The 16,639-nt window shown below is 31.0% G+C and overlaps 1 protein-coding gene across 1 annotated transcript in view; it reads right to left on the bottom strand.

The window, feature by feature from the left end:
* Window positions 1-5,707: 5,707 nt before the first annotated feature.
* Window positions 5,708-16,639, bottom strand: part of Rab6 (RAS oncogene family member Rab6) — a 37,832-nt gene continuing 26,900 nt past the window's right edge. The window contains exon 8 of the mRNA XM_043043418.3: window positions 5,708-6,233. Coding sequence (XP_042899352.1) covers window positions 6,166-6,233 — 68 coding nt within the window. The 3' untranslated portion in view covers window positions 5,708-6,165. The remainder of the gene's footprint in view (window positions 6,234-16,639) is intronic.

Below are 16,639 nucleotides of genomic sequence, written 5' to 3'. Positions count from 1 at the left end.
TCCTTTATGAGACCATTTTATTTTCTAGTATATATTGAGGTGAAAAATTTTTAACATTAAAATTGATTTTTAAAAATGAAAATAAAATTCGTCCACCTATTACTTAACTTACTAATATTTTTATTATTACTACTTAATATTTTTTCTGTGGGAAAGATTTTCAATATATTATATACTGTGAAGAAATCGGTCATAACTTTTAACTTTTATGCGTATCTGTGCGCAGAGTATTTAAATTCCATGTTTGTAACTAGCTATAAATAAACTCGATAAGATGTCGTTGTTTTAGTTGTATTTCATTTATGTCGCACTAGAGCTGCACAATAGGCTATTGGCGACGGTCTGAGAAACATTCCTGAGGATGATCCGAAGACATGCCATCGCAATTTTGATCCTCTGCAGAGGGGATGGCACCCGCACTTCAGTAGCCTGATGACCTGCAAGCGAAGTCGAACACTTTACGGTAGAACAGTTTAACGAGGAGCAATGCACTCCCTCGGTTCCTACGCAGACTGATCCAAGTGGTCATCCACTCCCACACTGACCGCAGCTAGTGATGCTTGACTTTGGTCAGTTGTTGCGAACAGTGTCTTTACAATGAGGGACGATAAGATGTACGAAAGCATACGAGCGCAGTGGCTCAGGGGATAGAGGGTTCCCCTCCCAGTGCGGTGACTCGGGTACGAACCCAAGGGGTGGCTAGTTGATACGAACCCTGCTCCCGGCTCGTACCGACCACATTACCGGCTTAAAATATTCTCAGTGGTAGACGGGAACATATGAAATATAACTTGTTGTTAATTGCTCTACGGTTTTGCAGTATTAATCTCTTTTGTAAAACTTGTTACTTATCATTTTGCATTAATGTTTCCTAATTTCATTATTACAAGTCCCTATTTCTTTCGTGGATGTTTTTATGACGTTTTAGCATCAGAATTAAAAAAAAAGAATAAACAATTCTAGTGCGTTAATACGTGGCTTGATTCCAAAAATTTATTGTCATAAATAGTGCAAAATTACAGAATTTTTTGAATTCCTTTTATAAAGAACTTGGGGGAAAAACAATGAAAAAACTACACATTTTTAAAAGGTCATTCTCACATCTAATTTTTCCTGATAGGCAATTTACAAATTTCGGTTATGTTCATCATATAATAGCAAAATACCCAGAATTACCTTATTGCTTACATAAACCGTTGCATTTTTCATCAAATGAAAAACACTTCAATGTAATCTGAAAATGTGGCTTATCATTACACTGTATAGTACAAGGTTTAAAAAAAATCTAGACTTTTAAAGTTTCGCATTTTCCGGGATTTTTGTCAGCTCTTTAATTTTAATGTAAAAAATGTAAAGATAGAATTAAGAAAACTAAAAATAATTATTACTGTTTATAATTAAATCATTGTTGTATCAATGAATTATTACTTGAAATAATTATTTTATAAGCGTCGTTGAACAGCCGACCCAATTTTACGGGTTTACAACTACTAATGTTGAACTCCGTAGCCTTGTAATTTTGAACCTAATCCAGAAGACAAGGGAACTCCTGGATCGAGTCTTTGGAGAAATTTGCCTTCTTGGAGGAGTTTTTAATGGAGACCACCCGCATTTGCGTTACATGGAGAGGAAGACCACGACAAACCTCCCACGGTTAGCCAGACGGCAAGCGAACTCTAACCCATGATCCGTCTACCACTGAGGAAATTCTCGTCAGCACTGTAGTCGATGCAAGCCGGATGCGGAATTCGTATCGACTGGGATTCAAACCCGGTTCGCATCAATGAAAGGCGAACACTCTATCCCCTGTGCCATCGCGGCTGTTGAGATAATTATTATAATAATTTGACACTAATAAAAATTTTTGCTTAAAACTATATTTCATTTTGCTGTTATCTTAGGCCAGTGTTTCCCAAAGTGTGGTACGCGTACCCCCAGGGGTACGGGAACAGTTAAGCGAGGGTACGCGTCCTTATACGAAATATCTTGCAATGAACGAAAATTTCAAACAAACTTATTTAAAAACAAAGTTAGCCATGAAAATTTACGATTATGTATTTTTCTATTTTTTTGAGGAGTTAGCAGTTAATAATTAGTGGTGTCAACAGCCAATTGTGATTTTTAACTTTCGTGAAAAAATTTTTATAGTAAAAAATACATTCATTTTTTTATTAGTGGTACACAGCGTTACGAAAAATTTAGAAAGGGTACACAAAAGTCATAAGTTTGGGAAACACTGTCTTATGCCATTAAGGCACTGGTGGCGCCATCTATGTCAAAGAATTTGACTTCTGCCACATCCATACGTCACTCCCGTTTAAACAGTGGACCCCTTCATTCATCCACAGATCGTAATTTTGATCTGAATCAGAGAAAGATCACCCAGTACCAGTGTAAAAAAAAGAAGAAAAAAAAAAAGCACAGGAACCAATCTGAAGGGTATAACTTGAAGACACCCCCGGGCAAACATTTACACGTTTTTCTTTTTTTTTTTTAATATTATTAATTTTCCAGTTTGAAATCAATTTTGCGGCTTGGTGATTGTAGTTGGCGTAAAACATGTAGATGTTTGCCCGGGGGTGGCTACGAGTTGGTCCCTTTCTGTGATTTTTTTTTTTACTTTCTCGAGAAAGTTGCCAAGACTTGGCGATTATTCTGTCACAGATCACGATACGGAAATCTTTTATTTCTCCCTTTAGACCAGTGTTTCCCAACGTGGGGCCCACGCCCCACTGGGGGGGGGGCAATTTGATTGTTAAGGGGGGCAATTCGAAAATGGACTCGACAAGAGTTTTACCTATTTGAGTATTAAATACAATGCTAGATTTCGGTGCCAACATTGTAAGAAAAAAAGCAAATTCTTAAATAATTGCGGTCAATGAATATTATAAATTCGTTTGATGAGACCAAAATATCAACTGGCGTCGTCAAATTAACTAACCTCCTCCCTGCGGCACCCCTTGACGCTTTAAAATTTCGCTAAACAATGCCCGCATCTGAATGGCCCGTCGCAACATTCAGTGATAGATACCATTAGTATGTCTTTTATGCCTGCAATGCAACAGTCTTTATTTACTGCTTCAACCCATACTTGTATTCTTGAGGCTAGTTATGAAATTTCTTTATTCATCGCTAAATTTGGAAGAAATCATACTATAGGAGAGAATTAAATAAAACCGTCAATATCAGCATTTCTTAAAACGGTTCTTGAAAAAGATGTAAAAGCTTTGCCACTCAATAACAATACTGTTAGCATAAGAATAGACGAAATGAGTGAAGATATTGAAAAACAACTTGTTGACACGCTAAAAACAAGAAAATTCTCAGAACAAATGGATGAATCAACTTTGATAGACAGTGTGGCAGTATTGATAACTTACGTAAAATATATTGATAAAGGGCATTTTGCTGAAGAAATGTTGATATGTAAAAGATTAGAAAGCATCACCACCTCCAAAGATATTATATAATAAGCTAAAAAAAACTACTTAGATGTCAATAATATACTAATGAAAAATATAACATCTTGTGCTGCAGATGGTGCTCCTAATATGATGGGCAAGAAAAATTGCTACTTAAAATTGATGAAAGATGAGAATCCAGAAATGATTCTTGTGCATTGTGTTATTGCATTGGGAATAAAGTTGTGCATAGGGAGAAACTTGGTAGTTAAAAACATCTCGCCAGCTCTAAATGAAGTACTTACATTCAGTAATAAAGTGTATCGATGCTATTAAATCTAATGCCAAATGTGAGCTCCTCTTCAAGCTGTTTTGTAAAGAACAAAATGCAGACCATGTGAGACTTTTACTTCACTCTGAAGTAAGATGGTTCTCTAAAGAGAACTGCTTGAAAAAATTCATGGAACTGTTTGATACTCTTGGTGATTTTTTAAGCGACAAACCTGATATGAAGTATCTTTTAACAGTCGAAGGTAAAGCATTTGTAAGTTATTTAGACGATATCTCTGAAAAACTAAATATATTAAAAAGCAACTTCAAGGAACAAATAAAACTCTTGTTGATACAAAAACGAAGATATTTGGTTTCATTACCCTTATTGAATTAAGTCTGAAAACAAAAACTTGGATCAGTTTAATTGTCCCCAAAAATTAAAAGTAAATGATGCCGCTTTTACTTGTTATTGTCGATCATCTGAAAATTCAATCGGCTGATTTAGAAGAAAGATTTTCTGATTTAAAACAAATAGATTTTTCAACTCGGATGATACAGCCAATGTTAGTGCATTTGCCTGTTATATGAAATATGCAGTATCAAGAAAAACTCTCAGAAATGCAAAATGATAAGTCAGTTAGAACTTTATTTTATATAAAAGGAGTGATGACATGGCTTTGTGAGGAAACAGAAATCAAATACCCAAATTCAACCAAATATGCAAAAAAACTATTGTTACCGTTTCCATCTTCATATTTAACTGAATGTGGATTTAGTGCTGCAAATGATTTATTGGTAAAAAAAAAAGGAAATCGCCTGGATATAACACAGTGGGGAGACTTGAGGCTGAAGCTAACCAAATTGGAAACTAACATAAAATCTCTGTGCAGCAAGCGCATCTCTCTAAATTAAAATATTAAATTATTATAGAAAAATCTTTATGAAAATTATTTCGAATTTGAATTTTACTTTTTCATTATAAGTCGAAATTTTACTTACTGTGTTTCGTCAACAATTTTCAAGAGATTTCTCACTGAAACCTATCATTTAAGTTTCTTATGTGAACAATTCAATTTTTTAATATTAAAAATTATGTGTATGTCACATAGAGGGGCATAAGAATTTTAGAAAGGCTTAAGTGGGGCACGGCACAAAAAAGGTTGTGAAACACTGCTTTAGACGGAAAGAGCGATTATTACTAATTTTGACCGGTTAGCATTAATAACAACCACTTCTTTTGGTCAAAGAAAGAAATAAAATTTCGGAAGAACGACATTGACTAAATTTCATTGGTTATTATTAAAAATAACCGGTTAGTGTGATAAACTCACTTAAATTATTCACTTTAACCGGCTTCTTTGGTTATTATCGATATCGACCGGTTAGTATTAATAATAACCGACAGTTCACAACATTGACAGTAACATATATACAAATCGTAGTAACAACCCCCCCCCCTCAGGGAAGCTACTACACATGTTTTTTTTCCCAATTTTTTAAGAACAAAAACAATTTTGAGTATTGGCGATTGTGGTTGGCGTGGAGCAGGTATAGTTCGTTCACCATGAGTTGGCACTTGGCTCCGCCTTCATCACGTGGCATCCGACGATACTATTTTACTATATTTGGGACAAGGTTGCTATTTGGCGATAGTATGACAAAAATATTTATTTCGCAAACTTTATGTGCATTTTTTGAATATTAAATACTTCATAAATTTGATGATAATTCTCTCTTTTGACTGAATAGTTTGTTCTTTTTTAGACATTATGCCGCAATATATTTAATTAGCTAGAGTTACGAATGTTACAATAGCAGATGATGAAGCGAAGTAAGTGATTGAAAAATAATTCACTGTCTTCGTTTGGCACGCATTAAGGGTTGTCTCAATTTCAAGGGCGGAGACGTTTCTTCTCTTACTCCCGCGCTGCAATGAACTCTTCGACCGAGGAGATGAAGCCAAGTGCCATGAACGAATTATACCGATTTGGAAACATCCCCGTTAAATAAATGAAAGACAAAGAAGAACACAATTAGCATTCCTAAATTTTATTGAAAAGTTCTATAAGCACCCATCCGACAATCAAAACATCTGTAAGATATACATAGCATTGCATTGAAAACACTAAAAAACATTTTTTTAGAGTCTTTTTTTTATTTTAAATCTGACGAATGAAAGTGATTGATTTTTTGATAATTGAGAAATAAAAGTCTCGGATCATTTCTCAAATGAATAGAAGTGAAGAGATCCACACTAGAACCAATCTTTGCATTGAGACACATAACGATTAAAAACTGAAAAATTCCCCTTTAAATTTTGTTTTCATGGTCTTTCGAAGTGATGGAAAAAATAAAAAATACTTCAGCTGCGTGGGCTCTTTGATTTGCACAAAGCGACGCACACTGCCAGCAGATCTTGGCCGCTAAGCTTTTTCCAGTGCAACTGAAACGACAATATGAGGAGGAAAGGGAATAAGAATTAGAATCATCCTTAGCATATACAACCAGTTTCATCGTCTTTAGACTCCTTAGGGGGTTCTTGAGGTTTCAATGGCACAGCTAAATGGTGTTAAGGAAAGATTTAATGGAGGAAAAAGAAAAAAACACATTCTTACATTTAGGAATAAATTAATGAGTATTATGAAAAAAGAAATTTATACTTGGATTATCGCCAAAGCGACGCCTCAAATTATATCTGGTACTTTTCTGTTAGACAGGCGCAAGCGAAAAATCGCCAAATAATATAGAATTCCGCCAAATTTCTTACAACCATAAGGGTAATCTTGCTCTATTTTCTGAATTCATTCAAAATAAAGCACGTTTTCCTTTCTTTCTTCCATCTTTATTTTTGTGTTAAAAAATGAAGAAAATTATTATAAGCATTTTTTGGGGGTAAAACTGTTTTTTTTTTTTTAAAAAAAAACAATTAATAAGTATTTGTTTATAGTTGAAAGTTTCATACTTTTATTCCGTTGACTGTTTTGTCATTCGCTTCGCTTGGCTGAGTTTGGTTCACAATTGGCGACATTTGTGCCCGACTAATTGAAAAGTACCTTATGTTTTTACTGTAATTATGTTAAGAGAATAATAAAGGCATATGTAACATAAATATTAAGATGAAAAGAAATGTGAACAGTTTGGCGAAATGTAATGGGAAAAATTAGAAGATGAACTTCTCCTCTGAGAGTTACAGTCAAGGGCTATCCCAAGTATTTTTTTTTTCTTTCGGAGTCAATTCAAATTTACGTTATATCCAATTCGAAATCGATATGTTTCCAAATCTTTAAATAAAAGAATAAAAAGAGGGTTTTAAATGAATATCTAAAATGGAGAAAATAAAAGTCCCAACCTGAGGTAAGCTGTTAAGTACCCATCTCTTAGTAAGCTGTAGAAAGTTGCACACGATGGGTTTCGGCGGAAGTAACTTAGATGCTATTTAGACAAATAAGGAACTGTTTCCAATTTCGTTTTGTTTAATAAATCGAACGAGACTAATTCCAGACGAACCGACTAATAGTTTAGAAATAATACAGGGTAAAGCACAATTATGAACTTTCACTTGTTAAAGCAATTGACATAGCTTTCTAGACAATGCAGAATTGGATAAGACAAGGCCCAATTCAATAGACTAATTAGTTTAAAACTAATAAAGAGTTTCATTCTTACAAAGTACATTTTAAAACTAGAGCACTTTTTATGCGAAAGAAAGCATAGAACTACATACAATTCAATTTTTCAAATATTTTAAAGATAACATCAGGCCTAGCTTATGGCTCTTTTTGAACAAAAAGAAAGTTTATTACGTGCGTACTTTAATATTTAATTATATTTTTATTCGCGATGTCAGATAAATCGAATGAACAACATTAACGTGGTTTGTATTCGTAGACTAAGCCCATCAAATTAATTTTTCTTAAGTTATCTGATACAACGTCTTTATTTTGTTTATTCATAATCTTTTCTTTTATAATCATAAATCTTGTTTCTATAAAAGTAAATACATATTTTAAAATCAGCGGTCATTGAATGAAAAAGAAAATAGCTTGAAAAAAAAGGCAAAATTAATGAAAAAATGGTATTTATTCGTTTAGGAGTAAAATAAAAAATCGCCATGCTATTATTGACACCAACGATTCTTCATTAATTTAGGGGGTGTATCCTAGAATAGCCCACCCCTTGACGATTTTTTGAAATCTCGCCGAACTATGTAATAATTAAAATTGTTTTTTAATGATAAAAAACAACGTTAATTCAAGTAATAATCGCCAATTTGGATTTCAAAAAGTCGCCAAGGGGTGGGCTATTCTAGGATTTAACCAATTTAGGTAAAAGGAATATATTGAAATTTAAAAAAAATAAGCCATATTCTAAAAAGCAAACGTAATGGAGAAAAGGTAATCATTCGTTTAGAGGTACTTTAAAAAAAACACGCCAAACCATTAATGGCACCAAAGATATTTAATTTATTTTGGTGATTGAAATAGAACATTTTACTATGTACGAAAAACCAAACTTAATGGATAAAAGGTACTTATTCCTTTTGGGAACCGTAAAAAATATAACCATATTATTATGGACAGAAATGCTTAATTATTATTTAAAAAATATAACTACATTATTATGACCAGCAATGCTTATTGTGTATTAACTAAAATAAAAAGTTATATACTAAAAAGTAAAGTTAATAGAGAAAAGATGCTAGAAGGAACTGTAGAAAATCATTACACGCAGATGACGCATAATTAATTTTGGTAAAACGTACTACCAACATTATGGTATAGTTTTAATAAAAATTCTACGACAGATAACGGATTTCAGTAGTTTCAGGAAATATTTTTTTCCAGAGTAAACTATAGTGTATTAATATTTTAATGAATTAAAAGAACTTTTTTCCTTTACCACTTTTAAATATTTTAAACAGTACATTAAAGGCAAGATGGAGAAAAGGTCATGCTCTTAAGTCCTTACAAGAATTCTATTTGTTTTTAAAATTTCGGCTTTACGCTTCCACTAATAAATGAATTTCGTACAAAACTCACATATTGAAGGGTTATGTAACAGAACTAAATTTAGGTACAAAGTATTATATTAATACATCTGTTAAATATTAAAACTGAGCCAACACGAAACAGATTTAATGCCGATACTGCGGGAATAAGTCTCTTAAGGCGCAGCGAAAGAGATACGTACCGGTCAAAAATTACTTAATGGTGGTAAATTTGAACTATCATGAGTTGCAAAGCATCATGCCAAGTGATGCTGAATATATTTATTTCCCATTTTGATGAGATAAGACTACAAAAAACATGTTTTACTATATTTAATAGCGCAAAACCATCGGAAAGTGTCACAAACAATAAAAATAAACAATTAAATTATTTTAGCTTTATGAATTGCGTCGGTATATGCTTTTCTTGCACGATTTCGTAGTGTTGTTCATTTCTGATTTGTTATTTTCTTTTTTTGTTTACCCCGCACGAATGGGCATTCAGCATATATATATATATGTGTGTGTGTGTGTGTGTGTATATGCTCCATGCAACAAAAAAAAATCCCTAATTATATACATATGTAACATAAAAAGCTTCAATTAATCTTTTTATGTAAGTTCTTTTTTGGATATCCTTTTCTTCTATTTATCTAATCGAAATACTTTCTCACTTTTAAATTCACATCCTGTACTCAAATCTATTTTTGGCTCAAGCATGCATTTAATTAAAAGCAAGATATTTTTCCCTTTGCTCTCTGTGGGAATCGCTCGATCTATTTGATAAACCAATTACAATTACTAAGATTTTCCCTAACATATAATCGAGAAGCACAACTTTTCGCGCGCACTTTTATAGCTGATCTCTGTCTAATTATTAATAAATAAATTTTGTACCTAATCCTTCCACACTCGGCAACGACGTTATATATATATATATATATAGTTCAAAAAGAAGAGAAAACACGTAAAAAAATTTCAGAATAATGAACAAAGAAAAGAAAAAGATTATTTAAAAAAATTGATTAATTAATTAATAAAAATCCGGGGGGGGGAGATATAATCTCTCCATCAGCTCCGCAAAAAGGAGTGCATTCTAATATTGTATCAATATAGCCAAAGCAAAATATAGCAATACAATAGTGTAAGTAAGTAGCACTAAAAAAATTAATTTTTTTCTGAAACAAAATAGAACACTCTAAGTAATAATTATCACGTAAAATACAGAATAAAACATAAAACGGAATCTATAAAACAAGTAACGAATTCAAATGAAGGAGAAAATTTTCATGTAAGTGAAACTTATTTTCTTCGTTTTTCTCTTTGCCCCTTTTGTTTTTATTTATTGCGATATCTAATATACATAATTCTCTTACGTGGCTCCCAAATTTTGGCTGTATTTCTTCTCCGCCGGTGGCAACGTTTGTTTTGTTTACGTTACTATTTCTCTTACACGGCGACAAAAAAAAAGCCTCATTACAACTCCCCGAATGGCAACGCTAGAAAATCGACCAATTATTGCCGCTAAAAATGTCACATGCCAAATCTAGCTGAGGAGGCTTAACATATAGCGCTTTTAAAAACGGAAACTGAAATAACCAGAGAGCATCAGCTGCGGCAATCTCATACTATTAAGCTAGACAGAAGTGAGTAGTCTTTGTCGATAGATTTCTATTTTAGTATTCTGTCGAAAGCGCTTTTTTTCACAAATTTATATATTACGAATTTATTTGACGATTTTTGATTTATATCACGAATTATACTATAGCACATTTCTAATAGGTTTAACGAATTACATGTCATTTATTTGAATTCAAATTTATTTTAATGACTTAGTATTTACTAAAAAGATGTAATTTTTTTCTTAAAAAATTTATATGGATTTGAATGATTGTTTTGAATTTTTAGAATTTTGTGCATTTGCAATGTATCTAAGTTAGTAGCGAGTTTGATTTGCGAAGCAAAGCATATATGATTGCGTAGCAATTTTCGGGGGTTTGCGAGCAGAGGGCGTTGCCCACTAGTATATATATAAAAATCTACTAGCCCTGAGTAATCTTGGGGGGGGGGGGGGGGAAGAACCTCCAAAAACTCAAATGACATCAAAATCTGAACTTTGGTTATGAATATTTGTAACCACGATTACGAAATGGTTTCTAGTTATCAATCCAATACTGTTTAACGTTAATTAAACATCCTCACTGAAATGCATACAGTTCGCAAAAAAATTCAAAGACCACCCAAAATAACTTTTGATCTAATGGTTCTATGACTTCATAATCATAATGGTTCGTGAGGATAACCTCAAATATGCTACTTAATTAGTGCAGGCGATGTTTTAGGTTACGAAATCGTACACAAAAACGTACTTTCTTCGAATAAGCACACCTTTTTTTTCAACGGATTCAGATTTCTAACCTTTAAAATATAGAGGGCAATTTAAGAAATATGATATTAAATTTGGTCCCCTTAATGTTAATTTCACTTTTTTACGTATTGCACCTTATCTCTCGAGAACTTATTAAACTGATTGATAACTTTTGGTACACAATTATCAAATTCGTCTATCCATAGAAAATTCGACACAATATTTTATTTTTAGTAAATATTTATGATTATTTATTTAATTTCGTTATTATAGTCAAATGCATTTTGAATTGTAAAGTATACAATTTTTTAAAGAATACAATTTAAAATGGTAAATTACAAAATTTAGTAAATAAAATAAAATAAATAAGTCGAACGAATAGCTCCTGAGAAATCGAATTTTAAGAATAATACTTTTTTTAAAATTTGATGCTTTACGACTGTGAAAAATTCGCTTTTTCTATTTTGTTACTCCTAATGCTTTTTTTTCAACTTGAGTTTTTTTTTAAACATTTTTCTTATTCTACAAGCCATAAAAATAAATCATAAGTTAGTTAAAATATATTGCCAAGCAAAAAAAAATCACGTGAAAAGAAAGTTTTAACAGCTCGGAACGGAAAACGGGCATCCCTCCTTGCTACAATAAAATTAAAAACAGGTTCTTCAGCATTCAAATTATTTCTTAATTACCTTATTTATTTAAAATATCGTTAAAGCAATATTGTTTTGAATAAACAAGTAATTAAAAAGGTCTTTCCCATCAAGAAAATCATGATAAAAATTCGTTTCGTGAAGGTGGAAAAAAGGGGGAGATTATAAGTCATATCTTTATAACCCTCTTGCTAATAATTCTTTCATTTTCGTAATATTACGTTATATTCCAACAGCAAAATTTTAAATCTTCATTTATGATATGACAATTGCAATAGTTCACCTCAGATGGTGAAACAATTGTTTTTGTAAATTTGGTGCTTGGTCAACTTAAACAGGGAACTTCTATTTTGAAAACGCAAAATTATATTACAAGGTGCGTAGCTAAATCTTTCAACAAAAAAAAGCACCTTTTAAATACTATATACATTAACAAAATGCAAAATAATTTTCAAACACTTTAGATGATCATGATAAAAGAATTCATTTCTGACGAAGAACTCTTTTTCTTGATTATATCAGCCATTATAAAATGAGATTTTTCAGTTTGATATCAGAGAGGGGAAAGTGAAGCCCGAAATTGAGAATATTTTGCAAAACGCAGCAGAGTTGCACGTGAGAGTGACGCTCCCAGCTCAGTAGACGCACATGCGGACTCGCAAGTATTTCATTAAACATGTAAAATTATTGCTGCTTTCATACGCCATGGACAGACGGTACGTCGAAAAGCCATTTGCCACATGACTGGCAAATGCAACCTAGGCTTCATCAAATAACACATTTTAAAATTTATATTAAGATTTATAATGGATAATTCAAATTATCATCTACAGCCACACATTGTTTTGTTACCATTGGCATTAATTTAATTTTGATAATGCCATAATTTTGTAACATTAGCTCATTTTGCTACTTTAGGCTTGCGATTCCCTGGTTACCGACAAGAGTCTTTCCCTGCTTGCCATACTGATTGAAAATGCTTTTTGTCTTGATTTGCCTCTTGGCGATTTTTTAGTCTAGTTAAACACATTTATTTCCTGTTTCATTTTTGGTGACTTAGAGTCATCATTTAAACCAGGTGAGACAAGAGAATGGGCGCCTGTTTTCGAGTGCTCAAAATATGTAGACTTCATCCATCTCATTAATTTTTGAAGTTTTTACATTATCAAGTATATACTTAAGTATAGTATTATCAAGTATAGTACTGATCTATTTTCCCCTCACAATACCCAAACATACAAGTACAAGCAGATACATTTCACAAAATTAAAAGCAAAAAAAAAAAAATTCTTTTTTTGCTGCCAAGAAAAACTAGAACATTTTTTTAACATCTAAATTTAATAAGATGTAAGCAAATAGTTTTACTAGCTCCCCTTAAAACGCTTGAGTTGAGAAGTGCACTCAAGTGTGTCATATACAATTTAGGCACTGAGCAAGTTTGTATACAAACGGTTACAGTCAAATTCTGCCTTGACTGTTGGCAAACTTAATGTCTTGCAAAAAAAAAAAAAAATCATATTTATAAAATTGACCGGGAGCCTAACCAAATCTTTCAACCGAAAATAAGCACCTTTTAAGCAGTCAAAAAATATTTTTGAGCACTATACATTAACAAAATGCAAAATAATTTTCAAAGACTTTACATGATCATGATTAAATAACTTGTTTCTGACAAAGAACTCTTTTCATGATTATATTAGCCACCCTAAAAAGATCCAGAGATTTTTCGGTTTGATTTCAGAGGGTAGAAAATGAAGTCTGAAATTGAGAATATCTTCCAAAATGCATCAGAGTTGCACATGAGAGTGCAAGAATCTCACCAAACCCAGCTCAGTATATGCACATGGGGACCCGCAGGTACTTCGCCAAACATGTGACATGAGTGGCACTTCCATACGCTACGGACCGACAGTAAACCGAAATGCCTTGTTTGAATGAATTGTAAAAAAGTTTAATAGAACAATGCGAAAAGCATGTTTTAGCGTAATACCAGGCGGAAATCGACATTTTAAAGAAAAAAAATCTCATCTTCGAAAAGGGAAAATTAAGCACTTTTGAAAAACACCCTATGGAAAAAGCACCTTTAAGGACTTTTAAAAAATCGAAAATCAGCACCTTTAAGCACTTTTTAAAAATGCTACGCACCATGAATGATATAGAAAGGAAATTCTTTTAACAAAGTTAGAAAATTTTAATGAATAATTTATTTCCCATATCATTTCTAACAAATCAATATTATTAATTTTTTAAAATGCGTTTTAAAAATGCAATTCTATTAAATCAATGAATGATAGCACTATATTTAAGTGGCATATGCTTTTAAAGACATAGAAATAGAAAAAAAAAACTATAACAATGTCTAAATTACTTTATGCACACAGAAATGTCGGAATCAATAAAAGTTAATGAATTAATGACGAATGGGGGGAGGGGGGAACTTTACATTTAACTTATTCTTAACAAAAAATATAAAGCACAAATTAAGCATTAGTGTGTTTTATTGCTTATCAATGTAAAATTAACATATATATATATATATATTTAAATACTAATTCATAAATACTTTCTCAACGTTTCCCGTTATAAGAAGAAGAAAAAAATACTGTATATATAGGAGCATTACTATTTTCAGAAAATGAAGACTATGATTTTAAAACCATTTGACACCTACAAAAATTTTACAGGAGAAAAAAATACAGGTAATATTTTTTGTAATAAATTATATTCATAATTATTTTAAAATAATTTTCATAGAGATAAAAATTTAAGTTCATTTTATGGAAATTAAATAATTTTGATAGACTGAACTGGTTTGGATACAAAAATCAATTCACTCTTTTTTTTAATTTATCAATATTGGTAAGAAAAATACAACAGCCTTATTTTGTCACTGAATTATATTCCATAAAAAAAAATAATCAAAGTATTTAGAAAAACATTTTTCTATATATTTCTTTTTTGCTTACACATTTTTAAAAAATAACAATAGCCACATTTGATGAAAGCCACATTTGATGAAAGCCACATTTGATGAAAGCCACATTTGACAAAGGAAAATTTTCGAAAATTCAAAAAAAATTTCTGATTAATCAAGGACATCAAAAAAAAAAAAACAAGGACAGGACTTTCAATGAGGTGTATAAAAAGTTAATATTAAGAAATAAATATATAAAGCAAGTTTAGTGAATAAATGCCTAATTTATTAAAGGGATAAAACATAGCTCATGTTAAAGATAGTCACAATTTAATAACAATAACAGTTTTGTTTTGACAATTAAGCAAATAAATAGAGTAACATTAAGCCAGCTCCTAATTTACTTTTTATATCAAGATATTTACCCAAAAGCGCTGGTACAAAAAGGATATGAATACTTTAAAATGAAACTAAAATCTTTATGCCATTTTTAAAAACTTTAAAAAAAAATAAGAAAAAAACTCATCAAAAATTACATCGAAAAAAAAATAAGTAAGACTTGAAAATGATTCATTTAAAACCAAATCTTAAATATCCCATTTTGTTTCCTTCTTTACAACAGCTGACAAAAAAAGAAAGTAATATTAGATAAAAAAAAAAAAAGAATTGGCCCAAATCGACACAATCACCTCTAGCATAAAAATATAAAACAATAATATCGAAGACTTGATATTTTTAACAAGAAAATAAAAAACTTCTTCAAATTACATTTATTAATGCTTCAAAAATATCCTTTTTTTTTTCAAAAAAAGTAAAAAAACAATTTAAAAAAAACTTGGCTAATGTTAATTACAAACCTACAGTACCGCTCAAAAGTATCAGTACACCTAGAAACTCAAAGTGTCATAACTTCTTTAAAAATGATCAAAAATGCTTCTGCTTTAGCTCATTTTGAAGCTTAAAATCTCTACTTTTATGCACTCTAATTGTTTTTAATTCATATATTTTGCAACTATGTACAATTACACTCTAAACAATCATAGAAAATTGTATTAATTTTTTCTGAAGTTTGACGCGATGTACGGGCACAAAGGGGATAGATATTGTTAATTTTTATTATACCATTGAAAAATTTGGACTTTTAGCTTTCATTTATAAAAAAAAATTCCAAAAAAACATGTTTTTTGACGAAGTTATTGTCAAATAAAAAAAAAGGTTTTATTCAGATTTTAATGATTTTTCAGCAATTATAATGAATTCCGCACAGGAACTATTCAGGTTCGTTAAATTCGTAAAAGTTAAAATTGTTATAATAAATTATGAAATAATATTATCGAGAAATATTAAATTTCAATTTATTTTAATTAAAAAATTTTCATAACATATTATAATTACACTAAAATTCATTATAATTGCTGAAAAATCATTAATTCTGAAAAAAAAACTTTTTTTTTATTTGACAATAACTTCGTCAAAAAACATGTTTTTTTGGAATTTTTTTTTAAATGAAAGCTAAAAGTTCAAATTTTTCAATGGTATAATAAAAATTAACAATATCTATCCCCTTTGTGCCCGTACATCGCGTCAAACTTCACAAAAAATTAATACAATTTTCTATGATTGTTTAGAGTGTAATTGTGCATAGTTGCAAAATATATTAATTAAAAACAATTAAAGTGCATAAAAGGAGAGATTTTAAGCTTTAAAATGAGCTAAAGCAGAAGCATTTTTGATCATTTTTAACACTTTAGTTATGACATTTTGAATTTTGCCATTTTTTTATAAGTTTCTAGGTGTACTGATACTTTTGAGCGGTACTGTATATATTTATGATTCAAGTTTTGTTTTAGGTTTAAGTATTCTCTCTGTCGTGCAACATCCCAATTTTTTGTGATCCTAGGCTTTAATCCTTAATTTTTATTATTGCAGTTAAGCACATAGTGTAACACTATACTACAGGAGAATCTTTTCACGGGAAATTCTGTTCCACCTCCATTGGCCTTTTAATATTTAGAGAAAAATGAATTAAGGTGAACCTAGAGTAAA

This window comes from Parasteatoda tepidariorum, chromosome 9 (genome assembly GCF_982258835.1).
Source record: "Parasteatoda tepidariorum strain Cologne lab strain chromosome 9, Ptep-v5.0, whole genome shotgun sequence".
NCBI classification, from domain to species: domain Eukaryota; kingdom Metazoa; phylum Arthropoda; class Arachnida; order Araneae; family Theridiidae; genus Parasteatoda; species Parasteatoda tepidariorum.
This window is presented reverse-complemented; position numbering and strand designations above follow the sequence as displayed.